The sequence below is a fragment of the Anarhichas minor genome, unplaced genomic scaffold (assembly GCF_050575085.1).
Source record: "Anarhichas minor isolate MPS153535 unplaced genomic scaffold, ASM5057508v1 ptg000024l, whole genome shotgun sequence".
Lineage (NCBI taxonomy): Eukaryota > Metazoa > Chordata > Actinopteri > Perciformes > Anarhichadidae > Anarhichas > Anarhichas minor.
The window spans coordinates 8,141,848-8,155,476 of NW_027466470.1; the positions used below are offsets into that span (position 1 = coordinate 8,141,848).

The window sequence follows — 13,629 nt, forward strand, 5'->3', positions numbered from 1 at the left end:
AGAATTACAGAATAGGAGTAATTCGTTCCACCCTGACAGGTGCAACCAAGCTACTAGGAGAGTGAAAAAGATGGTCATCGCTCGCACACTCCTACATTCTCCTGAGAGGAGTTCTAATCATGCACAGGAACTGAAATCTCCGGTGTGGCTCTACCATTGGATGCATTGTGTCGCAGAAAGAGATATAAAGAAGCACGGTCGCTGGCGAGCGAAACGTTTAGAATTTAGAATGAACATTTAGAATGAAACAGACAAGTGTTTAAAGGGGTTCATGGCCGTTTGTGGTTTGCAAATGCTTGAGACAACAGAAAAGACAAGATTCATTCAAGAATTGAGGGAGACATTTGACTTTACCTCGTACGTAGAGATTGGCAGGAGAGGAGTAACGGGTCCCAGCGCTGTTCATGGCGACGCATTCATATTTCCCTTGGTCCGACTCATCGCTGTTCTCAATTTGCAGGGCTCCTGCGAAGAGGATTAACAAATTTAGCCGCCTTGACAGTTGTGGAATATAAGATGTAATTTGGCATGAAAGCACAGCAGATATCTGTACAGTGACTCGCTAGAGAGCCTGTAGTCAACTAGTCTCACTCAGTTCATGCCCTCAGACATGGGCGCAGTTTTGTCAAGAAAATTAATGCAACAACATAAGCGTTGAGCTGATTTGGCAGTTTTAACAGAATATTAGCCTCGTCGTGTTAAGGAGAAAAAACCATGACTGAGGGTCAATTAAACATCTGAATAACATGTCACAACCATCCAAGTCTGATTAGGCCTTCTGCTTATGAACATATTCGATAAGCCAAAGTGTTTTGTGTCATGGAGGGATATCAACAGACGAGGCTAAGCTAACCTGCAGAATAACCACAGCAAAAGCAGAAGAATGGACAATATCTAATGGTAATATCTGAAGAACTAATCAACCTGCTGCTTAATATCAACAACTGTGCAATAATCTGTGTTTTACACAGTTTTAACCAAAGGATTTGGTTAAAACAATTTAAATGTAACCAGATTTAACCAAAATGAGAGAGTAAAAGGTAAACTGATGACGTAACTGTTCGTCTAAGCCATTATTTTCTTGATGACTTACGAAACCGCCAGTAACTTTTCTTCAATCTTTGTTGAGTACGTATTTAGCTGTGAGGTCACAATTGTGTTCTTTCACTACCAACTATTTCACCATGTCTCACCGCAGCCCTCAGGGGAAACGCTCTTTTGCCAGATGGCTCAGATTAGTATTCACAGTCCCAAGAAGATGTAGTCATCAGATAGAAGGCTAACATGTTGATCTAACAAAGCATGAAAGCCCAGGAGACCTGTCTTTGTGTGCTCATTTTGACAACCCACGTCCTTGCAAATGGCTTGACAGATGAGACAAGTTGTAATTGTTAACAGCAAAAAAAAACAAAAAAAAACTTACCTGCATCCCACAATTTTAAACATACATGTTTAAAAACAAAACTACTTCTCTCAGCAGTACATGTGTATGTCACAAGCGAGTGATAACATTTATCATGTCTCCAAAACAGCATGGTACTAGCATGAAAGGCAGCCAGCCACCATGCAGTTTGAAACTGACAAAAATACTCAGCATAAGATGATGTCAGGATACATTTTGTTTTTCACATCATGCAGTATGAGATGAATGCAACAAACAGGTTCACCGCCAACCTAAGGGGACTCGAAATTGAGACGAGGCCAGAAAAAGAGAAGTGAAACAGGGCGGGGCAGTAACATGTGATTAAATCACCTCAGATCTCATGACAACATATCTCTCCAAGGTGTTTGCTCTGCACGCTGAGCTCATCGCTGTCTGATTCAGCACTGACATGCGCCTGCATACTAATGCCGGTGTCACCAATCTGTCAATCTGCCCGTTCTCCCGTGGGAGGAAACAGTGTGACTACTACAGGAATGTAGAAGGTTACTGCTATGGCAGTTGTCAGAGCTGCAGCACTAAAGCCCCTTCATTATTTCAAACTACTCAAACACTGGTGGATCTTCTGCAAGCTCATTTCACAGTTTACAAGTGCAGAAGCTACATGAGGCGGCCTCATGGCTGCCTTAATTCCTAAAGAGTTAAACGTCTAATTGAATATGGGTTGTATTAGGAGCCAAGGACGCACAGACAGTGAGACAGACAGCTGGTAAATGCAAATGTATTCAGCTTGCCCCAGACGTCCAGCATTTACGCCACTGTTGTCGAAACGGAAATCCTGCTTTCACTCAGGGGAAAAGCACACGATTACCATAAAAAGGGGTTTGAAGCTTCCACCTTAACAATCTCAATCAGGCCTCCTGTTCCCATGCTGGGGAGTAATGCTGCATAGGCTGTATGCAAATGAAGCCATTTCAGTTTGCATTGAGGCTGCATAGAGGAGGCAGGTAGATCCTCTCGTGGCCACAGTGGCCTTTAGTTTAAAATGCAACTCCTCGCCCCTTTTTAGCTGAAAAGCCAGACGAGAGGCTGAAGCCAAGAGATGTTTCTGTGTAAGTGCGTGTGTGTGTGTGTGTGTGTGTTCATAAATGTGGCTCATTTCTAACAGTCTAGGAGGACTCTTGAAAAAGCCAATTTACAAGATAACACCTTGGACTTTCTTTTGCATTTCCATTCTCCTGACATGTGGGTTGGGGATCATTTGTTTGTTAGGGAGCAGACAGCAGACAGGACATGTTGGGAGGAGACGAGGGGAGGTGGAAGAGGGTGGGTTGTCTCTGACACCACAGATGAACCTGGTGATGTGGCGTTTTGAAGGGAAATGCAGGGATCTGATGTGAATGTGAGGGAATGGTTGTGGACGTGACATTTTCCAACACACTTTATCATCCTTACCTCTAATTGGTGTACCACCTAGGTGGGAGTAATTTTGATGCAAACAGGGTTGAGAGATCAGTTAGTAATCCACTTATAGTGGGAGAGAAAAACATGGCTTCTGACAGGCCACAGTTAATAAACAAACAAAAAAAACGGATACAGAGTAGAAGCCACTTGAATGCAATTGTGTACTTAATTAGTGCTATGAAGCAGGTATACACTGTGGACTGTACTTGTTGTCTGTAAATAACCACAACCTTTGAGAAGGATCCCTTCTTTCAGGCAAACAGTTTGAAATATAATCCTGCTACTTTTGTATTTACTGACAACAGCTACAGCCACATTTTTGTAATATTAAAATAGTATGCAATTCAAGCAAATTCTTTTATTGAGCGTTCTAATTTAAGATGCCATTACTCTTTGTACAGAGTGCATTTGTGCAGAAAGCAGTTAGTAAAATGGCCAAGAGAAAATTAATGAAAGTCATACACCAAAAAATAGAATGATGCACAGCAGAAAGTATTCAGGTCAGAGGTATTAAATTAAAGTTAGTATCTCTACGGAGTGCATGAGTTGGATGGTGTGAATAGATGGACCAAATGTGTCGTTGTGCTCACTAAATATCTAGCAAGTCTAATGCAATAGGAGGAACTGGGTCTCTGCCTTTTCTGTTAAACTGTGGCAGCAAATTAATGTGCTTTTTTTCCACCATCGCAAAATTGGCCTCATTTCAGGTCATGTGCAGTAAATGTAAATCCTGATACGGCAGCAGATGTCAAGAAAAGGGTGGTGGATGAAAATAATTGTTAGTCTGAGGGCATTATATACCAGCATATTCTCAGCCACTAGTTCTATTTGTGAGAAAGACAACTAATTAAAAGTTTGTTGCTAGAAGAAATAAATAAATACATTTAAAAATCATATTTTAAGGCACAGTTTTATCCATGTTATAAAAACATCATCGAGTTGTGTTATTATTTAATTTGTGAGAAATCTGTATCTAATTTAGGGTGTTCTTGTTGCAGGGCCGCATTTTTAATATTGCAACATGGAGAGTCCAAGTGAACATGCTCCAGTGACCTCTATTCGGCTTCCACTGGGCAGCTCAAGTGCCAGGCCCCTTTTTCTGGAGTAGCTCTCATCTTTAATCTTCCGAGCCTCAGACCTGCAGCCTGGCCTGACACTGTAAGTGAGGCAGATTTAGTAAGGAGTCACAAATCTGCTCAAAAGGCCACTAATCTTTCCACCTTGCACCTTTCCCATCTGATCCAGGTCAGGCAAGCACTGTTTATTTATCAAGTGGACTGCTACTGTGAACAAAGAGCGCCTCATACATATTTTATTTTTTGCAAAGTTTGAATCCATGCTAATGCATCATCGGCTGGCCTCACTGTCACCCAGCTGCATGTTTAAAAGGGGATTAAGGATTATTTAATATGGGGAAAATTCTCTTTCTGAACTTTGGACGGTTACGCATCACTGTCAAAAATTGCGGGAACTTTATTCCGACTTCTGTGTAACTTTATAAGTGGCTGCAGCTGTGAGGAGTAAGAACCCAGCTAACCAGTCAAGGTGACAAACTTTGAGTAAAACTTTCCTGTCCTTTGTGATGAAAGAGAATGTATGAAGTCCTACATGACACCGAAGGCCTTTTGTGTTTTCACATCCTCATGTCTCTTGACTTTGCTACATTTACATTATCAGTATGTCATGTAGAGTAACACCTTGAAGAAATGAAATCACATAAAATCCAATTGTACCTGAACGAAGCTGTTTAATGCGTCCGTTGCTGCTGCTGATGTCCACAGGAAGCATGTCCTTGAACCATGTTATCTCTGGGTCCGGGTTTCCGCTGGCAGCACACAGCATGGTGGCAGTTCTGGTCTTTTCAACCACCTTCAGCTGGGGACCCATATCGATGGTGGGGAAGCCATGGGGGACTTGGTTCTCTGTAAATTTGCATAAGCAAATTCTTAGTATATTCAAAGCCACACGGAGCAATAAATTAGGTGGGGAAAAAAACAACAGGAGGAAAAACGTGTTTACAAAAAGATTCTGACAGAGTATAGAGCTCCCAATTGCTGCGAGAGGCATTGAGTGCATCAAAGCTCTTGAGCTGGCAAGGACAGAGAAGAGAACGAAAGAGAGCAAATACATTTCAGGTGTTACAGGCCAAACAGTAATCAGAAAGAACACATGCACACACACACACAATTCGTGCAAGAGCAGAATATACTACAGCGGAATTGAAAATCTGGTATGATTTGGATTTCAAATTTGGTTGAGTAGAAATAGCTCTGATTGATTATCATAGCAGGCGTATTACCCGGCACAGGGAGTCTCAGGTTTAGACAGAGGAAGGATTGCAATCTGTCTTTGGGCACCCATGCATAAATGATCCGCCTTAGGCTTAGCAAGCTAAACAAACCTATTTGAATAATCCAACTCATCATAATGAATGTAACAGCATATCCATGACAACACCTAAAGTAAAATCCTTAAAGCACAATTTGTTCCTCTAAGGTGAAAGGCTGTTCTCAAATATATACCGACGTCGCATCATAGGATTAACAAAATAAGAACAATATAAAGTCCTGGGCTTTTTTGGGCTGAGTCTTGACATATCGCTACGTTACAAAACGTATCCACGTTTGGTGTCTTTGATGAAATATTAAACTGTCACTGGCATGGCCTAATTGTGCTGCAGATCCTGAATCAGACCCACTTCCCACCTGCCCTCCTAATAAACCCTAATTTAACCTCTGGACAGCGTTAATAAAGAGGAAACACGATGGCCCTCGAGAGGTCTTATTATCAGCTTGCTCTTAAACTTGTAATCTCTTTTATCTTTTCCCCTCATATGTAGATGTCTCCCTGGGGCCAAAGTGCTAAAATGGAATCCTTCCAACAGCGCTAATGATTGTTACTCCCGTCTTTGGTTCACCATGAGAAGATATCTAACAGCAGGTTAACGCTAAGCAAACGATTGTTGGTCTGCAGGGATGAAAATGAATACCAGACAAGAGATTTGGCTTTATAGGGAAGTTGAGGACATAGTGTCCAGAACAGGATTACCGTGTCACAAAGTAAAAGTGAATGGTGCACTAAAAAATAAACTAATTATTACAATGTGCTCCAGAGAATTTGTGTTATGATAGGTGAGGAGAACAAAAACAAGGCGTCTTGGCGCACGGTATTTAATCTCAAACTACCGCCCTGGACTGGTCAACCATGTAAGACTGTGATTGCAAAAGTGTGCATGTACGACTGAGAGAGAGAGAGAGAGAGAGAGAGAGAGACAGAGACAGAGAGAGAGAGACAGAGACAGAGACAGAGAGCATTTTCTGCAAAATTCCCTAATTAATTAAGACATGAACAGTTTATTGTTCACTCTAGACTCAGACACGTAACAAATACCTTACACTGTCCACTGTGAGCTGTGTGACAATAGGTACAAGGTTGTCTCATATCAGTCATCAGCTGTGACAAGAACAATACGCAGTACAATCCCTCTTTGTATGCGGTGGCAAGAAGTGATTCTCCAAATGCACCGTTGAACTACATTTACTCCACTCAAAGTATTATTGGCGCAATTGGTCGACCCTTTTAAGCAGACATTAATAACATGGGCATATGTTTTGATTGTCTCTAAGATTACATTAGCAAGAAGGCCGTCTAAGTTAAGATGGAGCCGAAGGGAGGCACTGAATAGGATTTTTCCACTTCACTTAGCTTGTCTGAGTCAGAAATCCATATGTAAACTTATATTGCCGGAGCATGAATAGGTGCATGGGTGTTGTACTTTGTTCTGATCCCCGGGAGAGCAGTTGTTCCTGCTTTCACCCTCGTCTTTGGCTTGTAGCCTGGATCGTCTCAAATTCAGATGTAGTTGACAGATCTCGGCATGGCCTCTGCTCTTTGTGGTGAGGCTTACTTCCTGTCTAACGATAGAGGATTTGTTCTCAGACATCCCAACCGAAATCGGGATACCTCTACAAAACAGACAACTACAGCACATTGAAATAATACTGTACAATTTGTCATTGCATGAATACCGGTAACAGTAGCACCCGGTGTTCCTTTGTAGTTTGCTCTCTCTAGCCTTCAGAGAGACAGAGAAGGGAAAAGGTAGGGGAGGGATGTACACTTGTAGATACGCAGCATGAAGCTGAAGCTGCAGTCATTTTCTAAATGAGGGTTTATTTAGAAGAAACAAACATTTAAAATGGACAGTTTGGTGGACAAAGATGGACTAAATAATACTCATTTGCTATTGTCCTTGCCTCCTTACAGAGGCTGCCTGCCTGTTAGCTACAGAGTTGAATTTAAAATCTTGATGTGTGTTCATAAGGTATTAAATGTCTTTTAAATGTCTGACCCGAGATCCAGGACTAAGTGTTATGGGAACAGGGCCTTCTCTATCACTGCCCCAAAACTAAGAAATTCTCTTCCGCCCACAATCCGAGTCGAGAGTCACTTTCACTCATCAGCTTTTAACTGGCTAAATGAACATTGCTCCATAAGACTCTGTCGGTCTGTGTTGTCATTATGGGCTCTGTGTAACCTTGTGACTTCACTACACTCAATATACTCATGTATACATTTGTAAATGCATCGATTGAGAGTAGTTGTGTGGTAACGTATTAAAAATCTCAATAGATTTCAGGTTGTTGGTTGATCTTTAATCAAGCATGGTGATGTCTGGTAGACAGACTTCAATACACTGATTCCAAATGTCCGTGTGTTCCTATTGTACATGTAACACATGGTTGGCCCCCCCCGAAATCCCTCCGCCACTCAGCCAGAAGATGATGAAGCTTCCCTCTAGGTCGAGTACAACGTAACTATATGGTGGAAACCAATCGATTCAATGAGGCATGACACTGGTCCTGTCAATCACACCAAGCAGTTCCCCCAGGGATAGTACTGAGGAGGATTGAGAAGTCTGTCATATCATATTTTAAGGTGAACTTCCAAAGATTTGTTCTATTTCATCCAAAATATACCTGCAGCAACTTCAAGATTTGCAAAATTTCCCACAGAAAGAAGTGTCTTGCCATACCAGGGAGTAAAGCTAAAAACGGTACGGATGGACGTGTGCACGTACGTGCAGACGGACGGCGGACAACATATTGCCTTCAGGGAGGCTTAGAAATTCCAATGTCAACTCCATTATTCATTCTGCTTGTATGCAAACCTAACAAGTGGAAAGTACGCAGTGTTTCCCATACATTGATGAAAAAACCCAAAGAAAACCCTGTTATCCAAATCATTGTACTGCTGCTGATATAATATATTGTAGTAGTCCAATCTGTCTTAGAGCAGCAGTATTCATTGTGATGCAGTTGTTGGATTTGTTGGAATGAGAGAGGCCAGAGGCTGATATGCGTCAGATGTAAATCCAGGTACGCATGAACTGGTTCCGTCATGATGTGAAAAACAAGGAACTTTGTTTCTTCAACAGCTGTTTATCACGCACAGAGGCGTACTGCAAATGGAGCAGCTCAGCAGATGAACTTGTTTACAGTGGTTATAGCAGTACGGTGGGAAGGAGGGCAGGAGGGGAAGGTTTTCTGTGGTTTTCTGGAGTATACTCAATTAGGATAGCAGTGGGGGCCTTGCCTATACACAAAAGGCATTGGGAAACATTAGCAATATCATTTGTAAAGAGAAAATTACAAATACGGTAATTAGTGAAATTAAGAAAACATGATACAGTAATCATGAACTACTGTGTAAGGAGGTGTGCCTCTGCTTGCAGTAACCGCCACAGGCAGGTGAGGTAAGATTCAGATGAGAGAGGAGGGAGGAAATAAAGTAAAGAGAGGGGAGCGGGGGAGAAAAGACAGGGGGCAGGGGGGAGGGGTGCATGCCAACCTCCTGCCAGCTCCAATTACCAGTGTGAGTGGAGCGTGGCAGCTAGGGCGATGGGTCTAATCAGAGCCCTGCTGAAAGAGACCCGTCCCTGTCCTCCCGTCCCACTGGGAGGCTGCTGGAACTCAATCCCACACTAACATCAGCTAGCGTTTTTCCCTCAACCCAAACATACTCATCTCAATGGGGGGAAACACTCCAGACACCCCAGTTCCTCCTTAACAGGGGAGTCCTGACACAGTGGCACAGGATACAACAGTGCTGCTCCTGCCTCATTTCCTTTTCAGTATGTCCTAGTCTCCTTCCTACTTACACTCTCATGTGCTGCTATGAATGTTTTAAGGGAGAGTTACACCAGACTAAAGTCCCTTCAGAAAACATGCAGTCATGAAACATATGGCGAGGAGTAGTCATGCAAAAACACTGCTACAACATGGAACAGGAGTTGTGCACATACTTGCAAGCTGCCCAAACCACCGTGCCTCATTCTGTATCAATAATTAATCTAATTCAGCATCAACGTGCGCCATCAAAACTGAAGGTGATAGGGCGAGCCTTTCTTAAGTTCCTCAGCTTATACGTCTGCGCTGATCTCAATTCGAGCAAGAAAATAAAAGGCCTTATGATCTCCACGTGTGCCTTTTGCCAAGTGATGGATGACAACAATTAAAGGCGATGTCTCCTTTGATAGTGCGAACCAAAGGACCACAGTGACAGCAACACAGCCACTTGCCTCATGAAATATTACTGCTCTAAAATCTACCCTTTCAAACATATATCAGTGCACTGTCTTTATAGGTAGGAAAAAGGGCTTCTATGTCGGCCATTTGGGTATTTTCAATTGCCTGTGTGTGGGAATGTGTAGCATTAAGCTCTTAACTGATGGCTACTGTAAATGTTTGAAAGAGGTTATATTTGTTGGAAAACTACTAAGATTACAGTCTCAGTGTTTCCTGTGTTTACACGATAAAGCCCTTTTTATTCACCTTTCTGCTAGCCCAACCTGTGAGGAAAAGTAAATATAGTACAATAAGTCTCAGCTGGTCTTGAGTCAACATGGCAGTGAAACGCAGACGAGCCAGAGTGCAGAAACAAAGCACATGGCCTGCGGCGGTTTCTAGCCAAGAACATCGTCGAGACAGACATTTGCATCTGCCGGAGACGCAGAAGTGTGTGAGGCGTGTCAGAGGCAGCAGGAGGTGCAAACGGAGAGCAAACAGTTCAACTGAAAGAGCTCTATGAATAATTGGATCGCTAATGATGCTCAAAACATTCAGTAACTTCATTTGGAAAATGTAAAAAAACAAAACAAAAGTGCATTTGATTTCTGACCAGCTGCACAGTGGTGCACTGTTTCTGGGTTCAGACCTGCCGACATGCTCTCTGTCTGGAGCCTGCATGTTCCTCCGTGCCTTTGTGGGCTTCACAATACATGACATGCCTACGGGCTGTGAGTCGCTGTAGGTGTGTCTATGTGTCGGCCCTGTGATTGACTGGCAACCTGTCCAGAGTGTAGCCCACCTCTGGCCCCAATGTCAGCCGAGACCGGCTCCAGCTCCCCGCGACCTTCCAGGGAAAAACGGTGATGGATGGATGCATGAGGAACACAAAGGTAGTGGTGGTGGTATCACACTCTGTTGGACAGTGATAATGGAAAAAAAAAAACATCTCGAGATAACAGCCTTTCCATTTGCGGCAAGAATACATCGTTTCAGCTATTGCTAATGAACATTTCCTGTGTTTCGGTCAACTCTCACCGTGTATGTGTCTGATTAAGTATAGTAGTACTTGCAGGTGTTTCTCTCTGAAATCCTGTGACATTCAGGCAGCGACTAATAAGGCCCACAGAATAAGGCAGACGCACTCGACTGGTATTCATGTAATTGCCTCTGTGCTTTTGACTTGCAAAACATCGGAGGGCAAGGAGTTTTCTCACATGTTCTGCCATGAAGGGCATGTCAGCAGGACCCCCTGCTCTTCAGAGAAATACTAGCAGGCAGAGCTCCCACTGCAGAGGTCTCCTCATCAAAGACCCGGCGAGGAGGCCATTGATGTAATACTGTTGTAATGACATGAAAATGGTAAAAAAATAAAAATAAATAAAAGTACAAATGTACAATGTCCACTGAAATGAGCATTGAAATACGTCTTAACGTCTTGCCACGCCTGTTGTCTCTGGCACGCTATCTCTTTGACCAGGTGTTATGGCAGTTGCTATGGAGATAGTAGTGCACCAAACAAATATTGGATGAATGAATCGCACGCACAGACACACCTGCATGCAACGGACCTTGACAGAAACACAGCCATAACAAAAGCACGGTTAATGCCGTTGTTAGCGCTCTCGGTGCTACATGCTGGTGGTTTGCGTCACGGCGCGGTTATCCTGCTGTTTATCCGAGTGTACTTGGAGTATAAAAGACTCTAATGCATGCCATGACCTTTGAAATAATACACTTTTTTGTCTGGCAGAGCAGAACATTTGGCCTTACTTCCTCGCCTACAGGCAGATAATCAATAACAGTCATCTAATTCCACCCAAACTCCTTTCTTTCCTTCCTTCCCTCCCTCCCTTTTTATCATCTCCCTCTCTCCACTTTCCTATTCATCTCTACTTCTCCCTTTTTCTCCTATCTGATATCATACTTGCACTGTTGTCAATATGATCTACAGCCCTGCCAGATGCCCTACCCCTGCTATTTATGCTGCGGCGCACCAGTTAGTACATAACCGTGGCCTCCGACCATTACTGCAACCCGAGGGTGGTCTTCTGAATTCACACGGTTATGCTGACCAAGTCACCTTGTGGGACAAGCACTGCTGCACAGAATCACATCCTCCATTAACTACGCTGTATGAGTAGCACAGCTGTAGGCTTTCCTTTCGAGATTACAGCTCTACTTCTTGCCTTGTGGTCATACCAACAGGAGTTTGATTAAAGACCTTTCAGATTATAGTATTACGGAGTACGCGGTTTGTAGTTTACTACGTGTTTTAATGACACTGCCTCCAACATGGAAAACCCAAGAAGTCATGGTAAATGTCTGTGGTAATACGATGTGGCTAATAAGACAGGCTATTCCTCCAGGTGTCCCGGGGGGGGGGGGGGGGGGGGGGGGAAAGAACAAGGACAGGACCAAAAATCAGGAAGCGTGACGGTTAATGAAATCGGTCTACAAAAGGAAGCAGAATGGCGGTTTGCAAATAAATGAATGAATTGATCCTCTCCACAACTCAAATGAATCATCGGCAGAGCTTTATTGTGACATGTTTAGTGTAATTACAGCAGATAGGGATGGCTTTTATGAGTTCTGAGAACGGCAGTGGATGTAGTGGAATGTGGCAGGGTCTGTTAATTAAATCCTCACTGACTGGCCTCCTGTGACAGCCTTTACTTATTCTCCCGGTCTGAGATAATGAACAACACACAGAGCCCTGTGAGTCAACGTCGACCGCTTCAACTTTGTTGTGGTTTGCAGAACTGATGGGTGTTCAGAAATATCACACTGTGGCGTGACCTATTAACTGCTCAACTCAAAAGAGGCAAATGCAATAATGTCATCTGAGCTGGCCAACAAAGAGGCCAGAGAAACATGACTCTGGTGGCTGCTGCTGTTCTGTGGTTGTAGTGAATTAGCTTGCAGCTGTGACTGTTTTAGGAGATCTACATATTATCACGTTAAAAGTAAAACCAAATATCTAAGGCTTATATTTCAATGACCATTCATTTTTTTTTTATTCCGATAGGTACAATCTTGGTTCTAACCTCACCACAATTCCATCAAATATGAGAGGAACAAGTAAGTGCATCAAACTACTTGGTGAACATGCCCTCACACTGTGAGTGTTAAGGGGGGCAGTTCTGAATCCAAGAATGCAAGCTCAGTCAACCTCCCCTTGCAAAAACAAAAAAAGAGGTCAAAAATATTGATGCTGATGTAATGCATGCAAAATCAACAGTGCCTTTGACAGCTGTAAGCAGACCGATCAACTACAACCTTGGAAAAAGAAAAACACAGCTCAGCAGCTTAGAGAAAATGGGACGATGCCTCTTAAACATGAGGAAAATGTCAAGCTTAAGGCCAAGCTATAAGGCTGATAGTGAGACAAGCTGTTCTCCACAGCCTTCTATGGCCCAGTGGGTAAGCCAAGAGGGCCTGGTGGGTAAATGTGTGAGGAAAAAAGGGGTCAGGGTGAAAGGACTCCCATTAGCCAGCTCATTGAGTGTAGGTATTAGAACCCCCCTGACATGCAGTGGGCCCATCCATCCATAGCCAGCCAGGGCTTGGGGAGCCGTTTGCTCACTGGCCTGCGGCGCTTTAAGGTGGACCTTGCTCTTTACCTGCTGGGGTTTAGACCCGGGCCGTCATTGTTAACAAATAAAAGAATGTCAGACGGGGTTTTTTCTTGTGAGCACTGTGTGTTGTTTTTACTTTATTATTCCCATTCAGAGACAGAAACTTGTGCAGCAATACCATGCGGCAAATATAACAATAATAAAAAGTCGAACAATAAATAGTTATCTATCGCATTTTGCTGAGATCGTATCAGTGATGTGTTACCGTGGTCATTTTTGAGATGATGTGTTGTACTAAGGGTGGGGCGCACATTGGAAACGTTATGAATAATGAATGCGCATCAACACAACACCATCAACTGCTGTGGCCTGAAATGACCATAGTTGTAAATCAATTGGCAGGGCTTTCTTATAAAACTATTTAATTTAGATTAATTATCTTCCGGGATTTCTGCTTTTCCTGGTGTGTTGTCTAATCTTTTCGGATGATTCATGACAATCTTCTATACAACCAAAACAATATGCAATACACTACAAGCTAGGGCTAATGATATGAAGCAATTGTTAGAAATCTATTAAATCAAATGTTATTGTACTCTTGGGTCTACCACAAAAGTAATTTCTTCTACCAAGTTCTGTG

At 43.0% G+C, this 13,629-nt stretch overlaps 1 protein-coding gene across 1 annotated transcript in view; it reads right to left on the reverse strand.

Annotated features, from left to right (window-relative positions):
* Window positions 1-13,629, reverse strand: part of LOC142956686 (receptor-type tyrosine-protein phosphatase F) — a 98,123-nt gene that overhangs the window by 63,318 nt on the left and 21,176 nt on the right. Inside the window, exons 4-6 of the mRNA XM_076098402.1 lie at window positions 4,579-4,767; window positions 2,837-2,854; window positions 355-465 (exon numbers count right to left, since the gene is read on the reverse strand). Coding sequence (XP_075954517.1) covers window positions 355-465; window positions 2,837-2,854; window positions 4,579-4,767 — 318 coding nt within the window. The remainder of the gene's footprint in view (window positions 1-354; window positions 466-2,836; window positions 2,855-4,578; window positions 4,768-13,629) is intronic.